At 45.7% G+C, this 17,854-nt stretch overlaps 1 protein-coding gene across 1 annotated transcript in view; it reads left to right on the top strand.

Annotated features, from left to right (window-relative positions):
* Positions 1-17,831, top strand: part of CCDC85C (coiled-coil domain containing 85C) — a 115,535-nt gene extending 97,704 nt beyond the window's left edge. Inside the window, exons 5-7 of the mRNA XM_030005341.1 lie at positions 4,923-5,018; positions 12,950-13,048; positions 14,701-17,831. Coding sequence (XP_029861201.1) covers positions 4,923-5,018; positions 12,950-13,048; positions 14,701-14,790 — 285 coding nt within the window. The 3' untranslated portion in view covers positions 14,791-17,831. The remainder of the gene's footprint in view (positions 1-4,922; positions 5,019-12,949; positions 13,049-14,700) is intronic.
* Positions 17,832-17,854: the final 23 nt, after the last annotated feature.

The following is a 17,854-nucleotide window of genomic DNA, read 5'->3' on the forward strand; positions in this document are numbered from 1 at the left end:
GCTTGATACAGAGGAGCAGATGTCCTCCAGCAGCTGCAAGTTGAGGCCTCTGCTCTTCATTTTTTGGTGTCAGATTAAAAAGGATCATTGGCAGTATTTGTGGTCTTCGGATTTTGTTTCTCACATCAGCACTGATTCTTTGCTCATCATCTTTGGGTTCTGGGCTGGGGCAGTGCATGGGACTAGTTTGATTTGGTTTGTTTTCTGCTTTGGATTTGAGGCTGTCACCGGGTCAAGCGTCATTCTTAGCAATAGACAACTGGGGGATTTATCCCCTATGCATAGCATATTGCTTCAAGGATGCTCTGGCATGAGCGACTTCAGAGTTCCTCTCTCTTTTCTTAGTCTATTAATGATACAGCTGGACTGTGACTCTCCTTACAGACTTGGAGATTGAACCACAAGCCCTGCAGGCTCCAGTGAGAGGTTTCTGTGAGGGTCTCAAACGGAATTGGGCTTCTCTGGTGGATTTGTGGTTTGGACATCCACGATGTGGGTCTGGTGGGATGGAAAGGGGGCTGATGCTATGTGGGAACAGTAAGCTCTGAGAAGTGCGTTGGTCCCATCACAGACACCAGCAAATATCCAGTGCTGATTTGCTTGAAATGAAGGAGCAGGCGAGGGCTGAAGGGGAAATGTGTTCAGTGGTGCTTCGGTACTGCTTTCTGCCCAGAGGCGGCAGAGGAATAGCTCTTGTCGTGGTTTCCCCACTGGGAGAGTGGCTGCATACGTGGGTGCGTGGCACTTGCCTCCCATGAGGGATGCGAAGAGCCTCACCAGGAGCCTCTCGGGACATTACAGTCCCAGAGCCGTCCCGGCAGCAGAGATAGGGCTGTTCTTTCCAGAGCTGAACTCATCAGAGATCCACACTACAGTGGTCTCAAATGCTCTGAACTCCCACAGTGGTTTGCAGAGCAGCAAAAGCACCAACTTACCTAGGAAGCATCGGCTGGGTCACACACGCCTTCACAGCCTTTGGTTCTGGGACTTTTTCTTCTTAAAGATGTATCTTGGACAACTATCTCTGGGTCTCAGAGGTGCAGTGATCAACAAACCCTGTGCGTAGGGAAGACAAAGTGCTTCCTCCAAGCACTTGGGAACTCCAATGCATCAGATACGTAACTGAGAGCTTTCTACTCTTAATTAGGCTGGTAATCTCATTGCTGGGCAGCTCTTTCTTTTGGCAGTGTAACCGTGGCTGTGGATGAAACAGAAAGTGGTGTGCAATGTAATTCTACCCAGGTGACCATTTGACACCACAACATAAATCTACAGTTGTTTTCTTTTTGAATTACAAATTCCTTGTATAAGTGATGAGTTAAACAAGCTAACTTCCAGTCTCATGTCTGCTGCTGTAAATCTGGAGCAACTCTAAAGCTAGTTGGGGCCAAAGAGAGTAAGAAACTTCACATTTTGAAATGACTCAGCTTCTCATTCTGCTGACGTTCAGCCTCAGCAGAAGTAAACTAGAAAAATGACCAAGATCGTATTTCTCAACAGCTTTATTATAAATATAATGGCATCCTTTTGGGTGACTTCTGAGCTGTCTTTTAGCACCATTCATTTATATAATCATGTGACACCTCAACCACATGTCTGAGGATGAAGAGTGAACCATCTCTGAGCTACCAAACGCTATGAAATCCTAGCAAGTGGAAAAGCCAGATGTCCATCTAATACAGAGTGTACATGTTTGACAACACCAGACAGGGAGAGGAAATTGAGGGTGATGTGTGCCCCAAAACGCACCGTATTGCTTTGTGCCTATATGGACAATTTCTGCTTCTTAGGATGTAACCAGATTAACCTTGCTATTATTGTCTGTCAGGGTGCTGAATCAATTGTGTTCCCATGGCTGTGAAAATGTCAGCGATAGGGAACGGGAAGGGCATGGGCTTCTGCAGTGACAGAGGTCTTCAGAGTAGCTGCTGAGTTAGAGTGCTGGGGTGCAGCTGTGGTAATTCTTACCCACAGTTTCCAAATGCATCTATTTTAGGCATGAGGAATCTCCTCCATCTGTGTGATTTCAGCTACTACCTTAACGCTGACTTCCCGAGATTTCCCCCTCCCTCCTGTCCTTCTTCCAATCTCCTATCTCCTATCTCTGTTCCCCCTCCCCTACATTTCATCTCAACTGGTTTCCTGCTGGGTAAAATGCACATCCTCCTCTTTCTTCCCATTCCCTCCCTTCTCTCCCACTGTTGGCAGTTTTCCAGTCCAGCAACCTTGACCTTATCTCCAATTCCTTCCATTTCCTCCCCTTCAGCTAACACTATTGGTGAACTCTGCCCATTTTCCTCTCCATCCTCCAAAGGCTGGCCATGCATCCTGCTGGATATGTTGTCATTTCTTTCCTTGCTGACTACAGTCCCCTCTTTTCTGGCCTCCTTTATGTAAGCCTCCGTGCAGGAAGCTGATAGGAGTCTGGCTGAAGCTTTTTTTTTCTGAGAACCACACTGAAATCAGTGGGAATGAAGCACCTACCCCCCTTTATAAAACTCTGACTCTTTGTGTATCTGGAAAGAGCCTTTTCTAAGGGTGCAACTGCACGAAAAGCACTAAATGTAATGACAAATATTAAGCCACCTGTAGCAGTGTGGGTGTTTTTACTTGTTGCATCCTACAGCTGCAAAGAGCGGGGGTGTTGGTGAGATCCTTGCTCGCTCCCCCACTTTATTCGGGTGCATGTTTGGCCTTTTATAGTAACAGTCTCACATGGTGGGGAGGTCTCTGTGGCTTGGGGCATAGCGGGCCATCGGCATGGTGGTTTGGTGCACTCGCCGTTGCTGACGATTGCACTTTTATCTTAGTATGGTGATCAGTTAAGCGTGATCAAGCTCTTTAGAAAATGTTTCTCTCTAATAATTCTGGTTTCTTTTGTATTCCCTAATAATTTTGAGAGTGATTACGATCATGGAGAGGCTTTGTAGCTCATTAGTGATTTCAGTTCTGCGAGGAGAAGTTGCTGCTGCCTGTCGTATGGGAGACCTCGTGATCTACTCTAGTTTAGTCAGAAAACTGTATTTAAAATGTTGTCAGCAGCAGGATCCAGCAGAATTCCTTTTACTTTGTCAGATTACTCTCAACTCTGAAGAAATATTGCATGTTAGACCTTTGCTTGGTATTTCCTGTGTTACTTCTAAAGAGGGCTGTGGGGGAAGATCCATCTCAAGTATGGTTCATGGCCACAAACTCCTGAATATTCTGCTTTCAGTTGTCATGATATTGGTCATTTATGGAAAGAAGGAAGCTTTCATGCTGAAGCCAGAGGAATTATGTGTGTATTGGTGTCTTTGACCTCTGTGGGAGGCTGGTTCTGGAAGGACTCTCTTGCGTTTTCCAGTCCTGTGATAAATTTGTAACCCATTTTGCAGTCTTAAGTCGTAGCTGTAGACTGGCTGGACCCAGTGCCTGGTGCTCCCTCCCCAGCCTCTGCCTTTTCTGTGTGACGTTCTGGACGGGATGGCCACAGCTCCAGCAAGCTGTAACCCTCTTCCAGCAGGTCCAGAACCATGCCCAGCCTGCGAGTGTCTCTTGGTCTCTGTGCTTTGGCAGTCTGTTAAATCTCCTTGGAGAATTATGGTGGAGTTATTAAGTCTAATTTTCCTTTTTCTGAGATGCTTGCCTCTCAGAAGGAAGTTTTTGTATCACCAGCAACTCAGTTCATGAAGGTCGCTATTATGAGGAAATGGCTGTTGGTCATGATATTGGTTAAGCACAGATCAGTGGCCTAGGCATGAAAGGCTCCATGCCTTTCATGCTATTTTTGTCTGTAGCCTAATGGATTGGCCCATCTTTTTCTTTAATGTATGCACATGAACACTTTTATTAGTAGAAAAGCCCCCACAACTTAAAACATTTGGAAGAATAAGAGGTGGTGAAGTGCCCCTCCGTTGGTCCTCCTTTCTGGCACGACTAGCTTGCTGGCCTTGGCTTAGAAGGCAAAGCGATGAGACGAAGTATAAAACATGCTGTGTTTTTAAACGTGGAAAAGATGAGAACGGAGTGCCTCGTGTGTTGTATGTGAAAGCATTCCTGTGATGGTGCTACATGCCGCTCTGCCGTCCTAATTTGCTTTCAGAGGCCCCCAGTATAATCATTCTTTGTGTTTCCTAAAGGATGTGAAGACTAAATACGAGTTTGGTCAATGGTTTCATTGTTGATTTCTCCCACTGCTACAAAGCAATGCAAAAATATTAGGGACAGGCAGGGTGCATCTCACTGAATAAAGATATTGTATCTCTCATAATCCAAGTTGGATGCCTTTAAAAGAGGAAAGCCCTATGAAAAGTGCTTACAAGGCTGTTTGGACAGTAGAAATCTTTTGTAAAATGTAATTTCGGCATCTTTCCCAATGGGATCCTTCATGCAGGAGGACTGGCCCTCATTTTGGAAACAAACCCAGCCAACATTAGGTTTGGACATCTGCTTGTTTTAAGGTTGCTTTCACAATTTTCTCTGTAGCTGAAGATTGGTACTTGATGTCTATGTGAAAATGTTGCCAGAAAAGCAATGAAGTTATGCCAACTGTTTCTTTCATGAATGCAGCTTCTTAGAAATGACCGCTTTATGCTGGAAAATCGTCTTGTTTGCATTGCTCCCTTGGCTAGAAGGATGAGAACCCTTTGATCTTGTCCTTGTACAAAGTTACCCTAAGTGAGCAAATAATGCTTCATGAATAAAGTTAGCTTTAAACCAGGGTGATCTCCTGACTGAGTACATCTAGACTGAGTGAAGGTAGGCTTAAATGGCATTAAATCAAGTGACTTCTGAGGAAGGGGTAGTGGTGTCTTTTGTCTTTGCAGGTGGCTGAAGGGGACTGAATTTGAGAGAAGCTAGGGCTCAAATTTTCTGGATATTTTCTTCCTTCTTGCTTAAATCACCCAAAGGGAATTAAAGCATATCTTCCCTTATTTCAACAGGGACCAGTTCGCATGACATCTGATCTTGCATCTTCTCCTGCAGCAGGATATGTCCCTGTTGGTCAGAAACCAGAGGCTGTTGTGCATGCTATGAAGGTAAGGATGCTGCAGATCCCCACACAGCAGTGCAGCGCGGTGCAGTACAGTGCGCTGTGGTGGAACAAACACCACAGTGGCAGAACTGGACGTTTGCTCTTCTCGTGGAAACACAGCAACTAGAAATGGAAAGTTAGTACATTATCGGTAACCAGCACCTGTATCATAATGAGTAATCATTGCTTCAAATAGTTGCGGAGTTAAGCAGGATCATGCATAACTATTTTTTGGGCGGGAAACCTCCAACAAAAGCTGCTGATGCTGAGGGTGTTGGTTACCCTTTCTGTTCATCAGTCCTGCGTAAACTGGCTCTCTGGGGTGACAGTGTGACCAAAATGCTGTTTTTAAAAGGGACACAAAACCTGCAGTTCCTACATATGTTTTGTTATTGAAAATCCTGCAGCAGTCTTCAAAGGAGAAAGACTTTATTTTATGTAAATACACAGCAAACCATGGCATCATACCCACGTAGATATGTGCATCATCAGTGGGGATTAAAGTGAGGACTGTCAGCAATAAAAACCATGGGACGGTGCTAGCTGAGTTGAAGGAGAAAACTTGCACCGTGATTTCACAGCAGTTCTCAAGTCCTAGTGACCATCCATTAGCAGGAAAAATGTAATACCCTGGTTTTACATGTTTAACTGGTTAAGCAAGTTACTTCTGAGCAGCTAAGGGACACAGAAGCACAAATCCTTTCCAAGGTGCCATAGAGATGGCTGGAAAGTGTCTAACTAAATTAGGCTCAGGTTGGAACATACTGATTTATAGATTTGGATTTGTTGAAGCTGAAGAATTTTGTACAGGGTTAAAAACCTTTCTTCAAATCAAAGGAGAATTCCTGGATGGCTACTCTGAAGCTCAATTCCCCATGGTCATAGCTGGAAGAAAGGTCCAGTAGTGGCATCAGCACTAGCTTAGACTGTCCTAGACCTGGAGAGTGGTGCTTACAAAGCTTTTTGCTTTATACCTTTCCACGTCTGACAGCTAAATAAATGGCACAGATGTTGCTCATAGCTTTGATCTACAAGCTCTCTAAATTTTCTAGTTTTTAGTGTTTTCAGCTCACTTTTTTCTGCCTGTCCAGGGTCTCTTGGCTCCAGGACAGATGTGGCAGGTGGTGGTGGTAAAACCAACAAGTGTCAGGAGAAGCAGTAGTGCAGCTGGCAAGGACATTGGTTCCACTGGGCACTTGGAAGATCCCGGGAAGATATTGCTCAAGTAGTTCATCTTCTATGCATTTATGGTGTGTGAGGAATTATGAAAGGAAAGACAAGTTTGGTTTGGTTTGGATCAAATTTGAATTTGTATTATAAAAGATCCATCAACCTGAAAATCTTGATTTTTCAGCTTACTTGAGGCTTTATTACACCCAGATTGTATAACTCTCATTGGATCTTAAGAGAAGGGTGTCCAGCACCATCAAGGATTAAAAAATAACTTTAGTACAGTTTTTGCTAGTTCCCAAAGAAGCCCTGACCACACAAGTGGCAGTTCACTTGCCTACATATATTTACCCTGTGTTTTCCAGACAAGTTTCTTCTTTGCTTGCTCTGAATTGTGTTGTGCTATCAGAAAGTTGCTGTACTCCATCCTGTACTATGCTGCATTGTGCTTGTGGGTGACATTTCTCCTCTGTATACATGCATATGGATCTGCTAAACTGATGCCTTGCAGAACGTTGCAGACTTATGTGATACCTTGGTTTTTCTGACACTTGTACTAATCCAGTTTTGCTTGCATTTAATCATCCAAGCCCTCATGCACTCCAGACTACTGCTGTTGGCTTTTTCTTACCCAGCTGTGGGGTTTGTACCTTTCCACTCCTGCTCTTCATTGCATTTGGTGAGGTGGTGGTGAGGACAGTGTTAAGCAGAGTTGATAATGTTTTTAAGTTACAAGATCAAATAGTTATAAATTGATTATGAACACATTCTGGAGGGAAATTAGGTTCCTATTTGCTTTAGGGGTTACGGGACTGAATTTCTTAGTAAGGGCAAGAAATATAAATGGCTTTAAGATGCGGTTTGACAAGCTTGTGGAAAGGATTGGAAAATGAATGAGGAAGATTCTTGGAAACTGGAAATTAAGTTTGGGAGGTCTGGCGCAATGAGGCATATAAAGGAGTTGAAAGGAAGTTGGATGACTAGTTGTTTGCAATTATTATTATCATCATCATCATTATTAATCCTCTACTTCGGGGCTTTGTTGATCACTAGGAAGTGCTGGAAGAAAATCTCCTCTGCAGTTTCATCATTTGGCCGCTGGGGTACGTTTGTCTGTCTTCAAAACCCCGGAAAGTGCCATGGCCGGAGTCAGAGAGCAGGTGGCATAGCAGTCACATCTTACGGGGCATAAATGATCTCACATGATGTGTCTTGCTCACACACTTAGGATTGAAAAATATTCTCACATTTGAAGCAAGGAGGAAATTCTCCTGTAGGTCAGCATGGCAGGGAGGGATGAGAAGCTGTTCATTTTTCCATCCTGTGGCCCATTTCCAAGGATCAGCTGGGAACTGAGAAGACTGAGGAAACTGGTCATGGTCTCAATCTCTCCTCCTCCCTTCTTGTGGCACAGTGAAATTTTTGCTGTTGGTCTCTAGCCGTGGATCTTAAACTGGCTAGAAGATAACGTTATATGGCCACGGCATGCTGTAGCATATGGAGTAGGTCTTATTTGCACCCTGCAGAACTGGGCAGCTTTTCCAGTGCCAGCCCCTGCATGTGGGAAACTGGATGCAGCTACCAGCTTAGACCCTCACTGCCTGTGATACAGCTCATGACCTTCCCTTGAGGAGAAGAGAGTAGCCTACAAACGAGACTTTGCACTTTGGCTGTACCTCGTCAGATATTAGAAAAATCCCTTCTTGGCTCTGTAAAGAAGTCCAAATGGCTGTAGTGGGCTAGCTCCTTACCATAAGGAGAGGCAAAGAGAGATGGAAGTTGGCTTCGCTTGTCTTGTGGGATGCTTGCATGGAAGGCTGTCCAGAAGCGGTGTGGCTGCAAGGATGCGGCTCTGTGCCCAAGCAAAGGTCATTGAGGGGCTGTGCACTCTGTACAGATCTGCAGGGCTGCTGGATTGCCTCCATCTGCACCCATCTATGTAATGTCCCCTAGGCTTTTTCCCTGGCTTTTTCTGGCAGCTGAACGCTAGCTATGTGGCTGAAGCATTGCCTGCCATTTAGCATAAGTAAGTTCTTCCTTGAGCACATTTAGGGATTTTCTTTATTTTTCCTTCTGAAATAGTTTTTGTTTATTTGCACCTCCTAAATAAGGAGCAAGATGACAGGTTGGCACTCCTAACAGCTGTTTTTGCTAACAAGAATAAAAGGTACATATGCTACAGCTCAGTATCTCGCTGAACATCAAAGCACTTTTCTTAGGAATTGAGCAAACTTGCTAAAGACGTGGGGAGGTGAGGAGGAGACAAATGTATGAGAACGACATTTAGCCTATAACCCAATTCCCCCCTGCAGCAGCACCTGGACCTCTGCCATGTGCGCAGAACCATCGAGCCCGTGATCAATCACTCCCACTGATGTTGGGTAAGGCAGGATTTGGCCCTGCCAAAACCAAAGGAAGTCCTAGCAGGGCATACAGACTGTTCCCTTGCCGAAGCAGGATGCTGTGTTCCCCCGTGCTTTGTCCAGTTGACTTATAAATCAATAAAATCAGTGAGGCTTGCACTCTTCAGAAAGCATCCTTCAATCTCAGAGTGCTTCCTGGTGCAGAAACACTTCCCTCAACTTTCAGCGCCCCTTCCAAAGCTTTACTGCAGTCATCCTGACTCTTTGGTGGTTTTTTTTTGTTTGTTTGTTTTTTAAATATGCATTGCATGGTCGTGCAGGGCCAGTACAGCAAGTCAGCAGGGAGGTGGATGTGATGGACCAGGTGACTGAGGTGACACTGCCTTGGTCACAGACATCAGTGCAGTCGCGAAGGAGAACTAAATATACCTGAGGTGTTCCTCACAGTTTACGTATCAGCAGGAAGAAAGCCAGGCGAGCCAGTGTGCTCATCGAGAGCGAGCTGCGGGTTGTCTTCAGGCGGTGGCGTCCCCAGGCAAAAGAGCACCCTTACCTGGTCCATCCCCATCCCCCTGCACAGAGAATCGCCCCGTGCCCGAGCGGAGCAGGTTGCCCTCGCCGCCCGGCATTTTACCCATGGAGATCACACAGTGCCGGTGCATCTGCAAAGGGCCAAGTGCTGTCAGGGCAGCTTGATGAAGAGCAAAAAGGAGGGGACGGCATGAGCCGCTTCAAGCAAAACACTTGTCTGTTTTCTGTAGGCTACTGGGTTGGGATGTGGCAGAAATCACAGGAGGATATACCCCAGTTTCGTAGAGCCCCACTGAATGCACAGTCCTTGAACTTCAGCTGAGCCATAGACAATTTACGTGAAGGCACGTCCATAATCCCCAGCGGTGTAATTGGAGGAGCATTAACCTGGTCCTTCTAAACAGCTGAGGCAGCGCCTGGCAAGATCTGAGAATGGCTGGGGCTGGGTCAGCACCAAGAGGCCTTCCTGTCTTTCTTCAGGAGGTGATTTCACTCTTCAGAGTGTATTTTTCTCTAGCATGCCTTTCCAGGGTAGGCTGCTGAGTTTTTACCCCCCTGAATCCCTTTTTCCCATATCCAAGATGCTAATATATCTTTACAAAGTGCCTATGCACACGTGGGGTGGGCCTGGGGAGCAGGGTGGTTTCCCGGGCAAATGAGTCCCGAGTCATTCAGAAATGAAATACAGCCATAACTTCTGTCTGATCAGCTTTTCGCTCCAACTCTGCCTCGTTTACACCATTAAAAGACATTTCCACTGGAAGAAATGGGCTCTGCCACCCTTCCACACCTCCTGGACTAGGGAATGTTGTTTTAGTTTAAGCACAAGTCATAGAAAAACTTTATTTTTGTCCGCCGAGACTCTTGTGCCTGCAAGATTGATGGCTGGTGGAAGCAGAGGCCGGAGCTGATGTGATCTTTAACTAATCTAAACCATGGTCGTCCTTGACACTTGCCCTGTGGACACAGCCGGCGCTTAGCTGCGAGCCAGGCAGCCCTGGCGCTCCACACGGGGATGTGATCCTGCAGGCTGCTGCCTTTGCAGCCGAGCGTCAGAGGCACACTGACTCCAGACGAGCGAGTTCGATGTGCGAGTCCAGCTGGATCAATAATTAATTCCCTCCTCTTTAGGAAAAAATAGATGCTCTCTTTGTCAGCATGTACATGCTTTTTGCATCCCTCTTGCCCTTCCTCTCCTCTTAGAAAGGATGTGGATAATTCTTATTTGTGCAAAGATTGGTCCCAGCTATGTTGGTTAAACTAGCTGGTGCATTTTAGAAGTAGGTTAAGGGCCCTAGGAGAATGACCTATTTTTGTTCGTAACGCAGTAAAGTACAGCAGGATTGCTGTGCCGAGGCAGACCGGGGGATAATCTACCCTGGTGTCCCCTTTCACGGAGCAGCTGGTGCCGTATGCCTCAGCAAAGGGTGAGACCCATCCTCGCACTGCATCTAGCTCTTCTAGTACTTCCCTAGGAGGTGTAGGAACACTTACGCGTACAAATACACCTGCTGTACGGCTTGATACGTCTGTGGATGTATCACGGTGAGTAAGACTACGCACTATTTGATGGTGTTGGGTGATTCCAGGAGCTGTGACCCTGCAGACCGAGCTGACCACGTGCTCATCCGTGGCAAAGCCCTGGGTGAGGTACGTAGGTGAGCACAGATGCAGCAGTAAAATCTCGAGGCGGTCCCGCGCTGTGATATGCCCGACTTGTGCAACATCTGGAGGAGCAACCTGAATGCACGTGGCTGTGTTGGAGGGGGTATTCTGTGGGTCACCGTGTGTCCAGCGGGAAGCGAAGGCTGCCTTTATCCCCATGCAGCCTCATCTCTGTGATCGAGGGAGCACCTGGCCGCAGCCGGGCAGTGCCTCCCTGGAGGTGCTCTGCGGGGGTAGCCGGGACGGTGCGTGTCCCAGACGGGACGTGGGGGGTCGGGGCTGGCTCCCAGCTGCTACAGAGGTGCAGGGTGTGGGCAGCGCGTGGTGGGACACAGCAACCACATAGACGGGCTGCGTCTCGCCAGCCACGTGTGGCCTGGGGATCAGCACTTGGGGAATGTGTCTCCAAGTGCTGTTTAAAAGAAAGAGGTTAAAAATGAGGCTTTTTCCATTTTCAAACATTGTCAACCTGAAATCTAAGAAAATAAGTCACAGGCAGGATGTTTCCACTATTTTTTGCAGCGTCCTGAGCTGCTTTCACAGTGCGTTTACTTGTCTTCCCACGGCAAATCTGCAAGTGTGGCCCAGCCACCGGGCTGAGTGGCATCCAGGGGTCCCATGAACATGAGCACTGGATTTGTCAGGTCTGGGGTGTCAGTGCTGGAGCCGTAACCTCTCTGTCTCTGCAAGGAAACGTGGTTCTTCCCAGATCCGTGAGCACCTGCTGGAGATGCCCTCCAAGCCGCAGAGCAGAGCCTCCTTGGAGACTCTCAAATCCTTTCCTCCCTCCCTTTCAGGATATTCCTATGCTTTTGCAGCCATGTCTCCATTTTTTGCAGTGCTTTCCTCCTGTTAGTATCATGGGAAAAGCCCCATAGTGATGAGCAGGAGAGAAAGGCAAGGCGATGCCTCACTCCCCCAGAGGCTCCTGCGGACAGGGTGCCGTAGGCATGTACCTGGTCCTGCTGCCTGTAGCCAGGCAGGAGAGGAAAGACAGCAAAACGGAGCTGCTTGTGGAGGACCAGACAGTCCTGGCACCAACACTTTGTGGGTATGGCCTGTATTCATCAGCGTTTGTACCAGCTGAACTCATTGAGCAGCCGGTAAATGTTACCCTGTAGCCGTGGCTGCAGTTCTGGGGGGGCTTGTGCAGGGGATGCCGTGTGTGTGTGCCAGCCCTGGCCGAGGGTCACCTATTCCCTTACCTTTATGGGGCATGTGCTGTGGGTGGAAACAGTGCTGACAGAGATTAAAGTAAAGCTCGGGGAGTCGAGGTGATTATCTCCATCTTCAGAGGGCGTCTGTGGCACAAGGAGAGGGTGACCCAGATTCACCATGGCACTCGGCACTCGCTGGGGACGGCACCTTCGGAAGACTGCAGTCAGCATGCAGGGTCCTGGGAGACAATACTGGTTTTTCCCTTGCCCCGTTCCCAACCCCTTCGCAGCCTGGCTGCATCCAGCTCCAAGAGGGAGTGGGTAAGAGCCAGGAATCAAATCAGGATCTCTGAGTCCTAGGGGTCTGTGCTAACAGCCTGTCTCTTTCTCACTGTCATTGTGGGCCTCCGAGGGGTTCCCTTGGGAAACTAAATGGGTTGAAAACAATTTTCAGCCAAAAGGTGAGTGAAATTGGCTGTGTCTGTTTAAGATATGAAAGTTCATGGCTGATTGGAGACCACACACTTAAGCTGCACAGTGTGTAATACTCTGCTTTTCAGTGGTACAAACCTCTGTTTGCCTCTTTACCTGATGGCTAAAAACCTGTTAGCCCTAAAAGCTGCTGACCACAGTTGCCCCACGACTCGGCTTAGTAGAAGGGAGCAGAGAAACTCCACTCCTGCGAAAGAGGGGAACGGAGGGAGCAGGAGTTGCTGGGGGATTGCCTTGGGGGAGCTGCCTGGAAGTGGGGCCACCAGCAGCCTTCCTGGGAGAGATGTGTTTGCGGGCGCAGGCAACTCGCTGCCAATTATCACCTGGTCCCCGGGACTGCAGTGGCAGCCACACCATGCAGGTGGTGGGACGGAGGCATGCCATCACCAGGGAAGGGAGAGGATGGAGGCACCCAACTTGGTGTCATGCTCGTCTTTGCAGTGCTCTGACTCTCAAGGCTTTGTGAATCCTGCCAATTTAAATACTGGTTAATGAGGCTGTTAGGGACAGTTAACGATTTGAGGAGCATAATGCTTTTGTAATATTGTTTTTTGTAGGTCCTTGAGGTCCATGAAAATTTGGACAGGCAAATGCAAGACAACTATGAAGAAGACCTGAGTGAAAAGGAGAAGGCGATTGTTCGTGAAATGTGCAATGTAATAACTCCTCTCAGCAGCTCTAGGGGTTTCTTTCATGGTCTTTTGTTAGAAGTACAGAGGAGCAGGGGTCTGCTGCGTACAAGCCCTGTTTGATGCGAGATCCACAGGCACAAGGGAAAAGCGGAGGCTCTGCTGACCACTGCTTTGGGTATCAGTAACCTGAATGCCTCATTCACTGTACGGAGCAGCCGTTGCTCAGCAGATACTTCCCACTCTGCTGCCTTCAGGGGTGCAGAGTAGCTAGTCTAGCTGACCGAGAGCTGTGCAAAGGACTCTCCCTGGCTTGGAGAGTCCCGTTAGCAGTTGACTCCAACTGTGTCCTTAGGGACGCCGTGTTGGCTGAGCAGCAACTGGTTGCTATCTTTAAAGCTGTACAGCTTGAATGGGTTTGAGCCTAAACCATAAGATAACATCAGAGGGAGAATATTCATTCATGTCTGAAGTCATTGAACAGCATCATGGTGTGTGGAGTGCTTTTAGCACTGCCAACATATGGGGCAACCACACTGTTAACTGAGCTTGCCACATCCTGTACGGCGAGCGTTCGTACCAAACCTCTGCTCTGCGGCGTGTGCCGCTGTGGCACTGCCTCCAGCTTCAAAGCACCTTGGCCACGCTTTGGCTTTGAACAAAGAGTTTGGGATTTCTGCTAGAACATGGCTCAAGCTGCATGTCGCCTGCAGTCGGGGCTGTGCTGTTCGACAGTACCAGCAGTGCCCACAGCAGGGAGGAGGATCCTTATGGAGCCTTCTCTTTTAGAAGTCCACGTTGGAGGTCAGCCCAAGGGGCATGGTTTAGTGCCTCACAGCAGCAGAGGAGCGTAACCCTCTGTTTAAATTCTGAAAACCACTTCAACCATAAAAAGAGGGTGTAAAGAACACAAGTGCGTCTTGCAGAGCTAAATCACTGCAAGCATCCTTGGCAAGGGCTGAGGCACTTCACTTTGGTTGCTGGATACTTATAAGCAAAGCCAAGACGAGAGTAAACAAGGGTCTGCTTTTTAGGATATTTTGTCCGCTTAATGCCACATTCCCTTTAGCTATGCAGGGGGAAAGGTAAAATGCCATCACTTCATCTTCCCAAATGGACTCATTTCTGTTTGTGTATCATCAGCCGTTTTTTCTGTAAATATTCATTTTATGCAGACTCAAGGCAGCTATGAAGTGCTTTGCAGTTTCTTATTTTTTAAAAAATAGCCTCCCTTACCCCAGTGGCCATAAAGTGATAAAATGTATGGGTTTTTTTAAGAAAGTCATATATATATATATATATATATATAATTTTAATCATTATCTTTTTCATTATCTTTTCTGTTCATGGTAACGTCATTTTTGTAAGCATGGCACGGTTGACCTACCATTGAACTTAACTTCTGAACCTAGTGTATTTGTTTTATACTATTACCCCAGGCAAAAATGGTTCTAATTTCAAGAGAGACTAATTAGAAAAATGCATCAATGTTTTTTTCCTTGGAAACTGGTGCACAGATGCCATCCAGTGGCTCTGCTAAGAATTACAGCCCACTGCTAGGAAACGGCTTTTTTTTGACTTTCAGACTGCAATTATGAAAATACTGCAACTCATCAGAGGCTTTGGGTTTTTTTTAATTCCTGTATTTCTCTCCCCTACTCCTTTATTTTTTCTTACAGGTTGTCTGGCGAAAGCTGGGTGATGCTGCAAGCTCCAAACCCTCCATCAGGCAACATCTTTCGGGAAACCAGTTCAAGGGTCCCTTGTAGGAACACCATCTCGGAGGCTGGAAGTGATTGATTCTGTGAAGACTAAAGAGGCAGAGCTAAGCATTTCTGGCTGCCTGTTTTCTGGGAGTCGGGGTTGAATTTTTTTCAGGGTTTCCTTTTTTCTTTTCTTTTTTTTTTTTGACTTTTTTTTTGTAACAATAGTGTAAATATGGCAGCTAAAGGCCTGATTTCCAGGCTGTGGTGCTCTGGAACTACTGTTCAATGGGTAACCATCCAATAATGCCAGACTTGCATCATTTGTATTGTAGTTCAAACCTGCTTTGTTGTAATGGTCTGTTTGTAGAATTAACTAACGCGAGAGAATTTCTAAGAAGAAAAAGAAGAACCCTTAACCTGCATAGAAGTCACAGTTTGTATTGCTCCAGTCCACCTGCTTGTCAATGATTAATAGCTGGGTTAGTGGCTCCAGGCAGCACCTTCCAAGGAAAGAGCAATTTGAATTCGTTGGCTTACTGCCTGCCAAGCTCCTGAGCTGCTAACACTTTTTTTTGGAGGTCCTTATTGTGAAGAATGACATGCAACTGTTTTCACGAGGCACTGTGTACAATATTGAGTGGTGAGCTATAAACACTGGTACCACTCTGTACATTGTACGGTGGTACTTATCACACAAGCATACAGAAAGGCTTGAGACTCCGTATCAGCTGTTAATGAACTATTTTTCATGAACAAATGACACGAGATTTCTGCAGTCGTAATGTGAATGAACTGAAGTCACTTAGCCACACACCAGTATTCCCTACAAATATGGCAACACTTTTCCTGTAAAGCTTTTACTACAAAATAATTCAGCAGAAGCTGCCATCCTAACAGTGCGTATGGCTTTCACAGGATCTTCAAGAGCAGCTCATCTTTCACATAAGGAAGATTTGGGTATTTTTTTTTAATGTTCTTGCTGGATCCCTCACCTATACTGGTTCCTGTGTAAGGTAACCAAACAACAACCTTGCAGAGCTGAATAAAAACTCCATAAACACGGGCTGTTGGGTGAGACTACTTCCTGCCATTCAAGCTTTATTTTTGTTAACGAACCAAAACAAGTGGGTTTTTCCTTCTTCTAATGGTTGTATATAAAACAATGGGACTTATATTTTGCTATTGTGGAGTAGCTGCTTGTATAGTTGTAAGAATTTGACCCTGTTTTCCAAGTTGTCACAGCAGCTGTCCCTGTATTTTATTAGATGCTCTTTCCCAATAGTCCAAGGAAGTGGGGCTTGGTTATTGAAATGATTGGTGTAAAATGATTTTAAAGACAGGCATGTGAAAAGATCAAAGCCTCCTCTTCTAAAGTTGCATCGACTTTAGCGATTAGTTCAAAGATTTAATGACCTCAAACACCATCACTTTCTTTTTATTCTCCATAAGAATCAGTCACAGCTACAGACAGCTGAATTAGCTGGACAGATTCTTCCTCTTAAATGAATTTGTCCTACCAGTTGAGTTCTTGACTTGTGGTAGTGTATTAACATGGAGCACCGACACAATACTTAGGAGCCCATGCTGCAAGTTATGGAAGGTAATTAATTGGTCCCATGGTATAAAATAATCTAGCTGCCTGGGTGAAGAATTTGCAGTGTCAGAGCCAAAATCTGTAACCAGTAAAAAAATGGAGAAGGAATACAACCAAAATATGTGGTAACCAGTAAGAGTAAGCATCACTTCATTATTCATTGCAGAAATAAAAATGTAATGGTCGAGTAGGTTATTTTAAAAAAAAAAAAAAAGAACCACCCCCAAAACACACACGCACACTCTCACTCACACACTCACCAGTTTATTTCTTACTACTGCTCAGTCAGCGAACACTGAGCTAGGTAACTCTAAGTCTAGTAATATAGACATCCTGTGGAGTCTGGAAAAATTAATTCTAGAGTCTGACTGTCTCCTTTAAAATACAGCATCTTTAGAGGATTCTGGATTTCCTCCTCTTTGTTTTTTGTTTTGACCTCCTGTTTCTAGTCACCGTCGATTACTTGTGTTCCTCCCTTACAATTTATACCTTGAGATTTTTGTACCAGAAAAGGTGATGTAAAGCAGAGGCATCATTCTTCCTTAACATCTAATGTCAAACAGAGGGTTACTTTAATCTATCTGCTTGAAAGCCCGTTTTAATTTTGGTGGCATCTAATCGGTGGATTAAGCAGAGAATTTAAGCATATTGGGAACAAGGTTAATTTACGTCAGTGAATTTTAACTAAAGCGATGCAAATGTTGCCAGCACTTGTAAAGAGTTAATTGTGTTGATGACGTGCTTGCTATTTTAGGAATATATTAGACTAGCAGCTCTTCTCAACAAGACAAGAGCTATGCTAATCAGATTACTAGTCTCACCAGCTATGTAATTCTCATTCAGATATTCCCTGCTATTAAAGCTCTCTCAAGATCTGTTCAATAACTTCAAGCAAAGCTTGTTTTGTTCCACCTGCAGATCTCGCCAACAAGGGAAATAGTGCTGCAATTGAGGTCCATTAGCACTGCAAATCCTCAAGAGCCAGTTTACAGGGTAGCCAATAGTTCAGCTGAACAATCTTTATACTCTTAGGGTATATCCCGGGTTTTTTAAGACTCTGTTTGGCAGCATAAATCTTCAGTGCAAGGCGTGCATCACTGACTTTGCAGAAGAACACGACAGCGCTGTACATTGGGGTGTTATTGTTTGGGAGTTTTTAGGCTTGCTACTCTTCATACTTAGCTCCATTTGAGCTATAAAGTGTCTTCCTGGAGTAAAATGACACTCAATGACTTTACAGGATGACTTGGGTGCTGAATTTTCAGTTGTCTAAAAAGATGTTTTATATGCATATTTAAATTCACTTACTTATGCGCTAAGTCTTCAGTGAAAACTACCCAAGGAGCTTTGTACATTAAGTTGGAGGGGAGCATCCCTTGAAATAGCGGCCATTAAATTGATATATTTGGGGCAATAGTCCAAGTTAAGTTCCTCAAGATTGAAGCCCTGGGTTCTGCAATCCTCTGGCAAAGAAAGCATCCACTGTTTACAGATGGACTTTTCTTGCTTAGAGAAAGTAAAATCACATCCTTG

Source organism: Aquila chrysaetos, chromosome 2 (assembly GCF_900496995.4).
Source record: "Aquila chrysaetos chrysaetos chromosome 2, bAquChr1.4, whole genome shotgun sequence".
NCBI classification, from domain to species: domain Eukaryota; kingdom Metazoa; phylum Chordata; class Aves; order Accipitriformes; family Accipitridae; genus Aquila; species Aquila chrysaetos.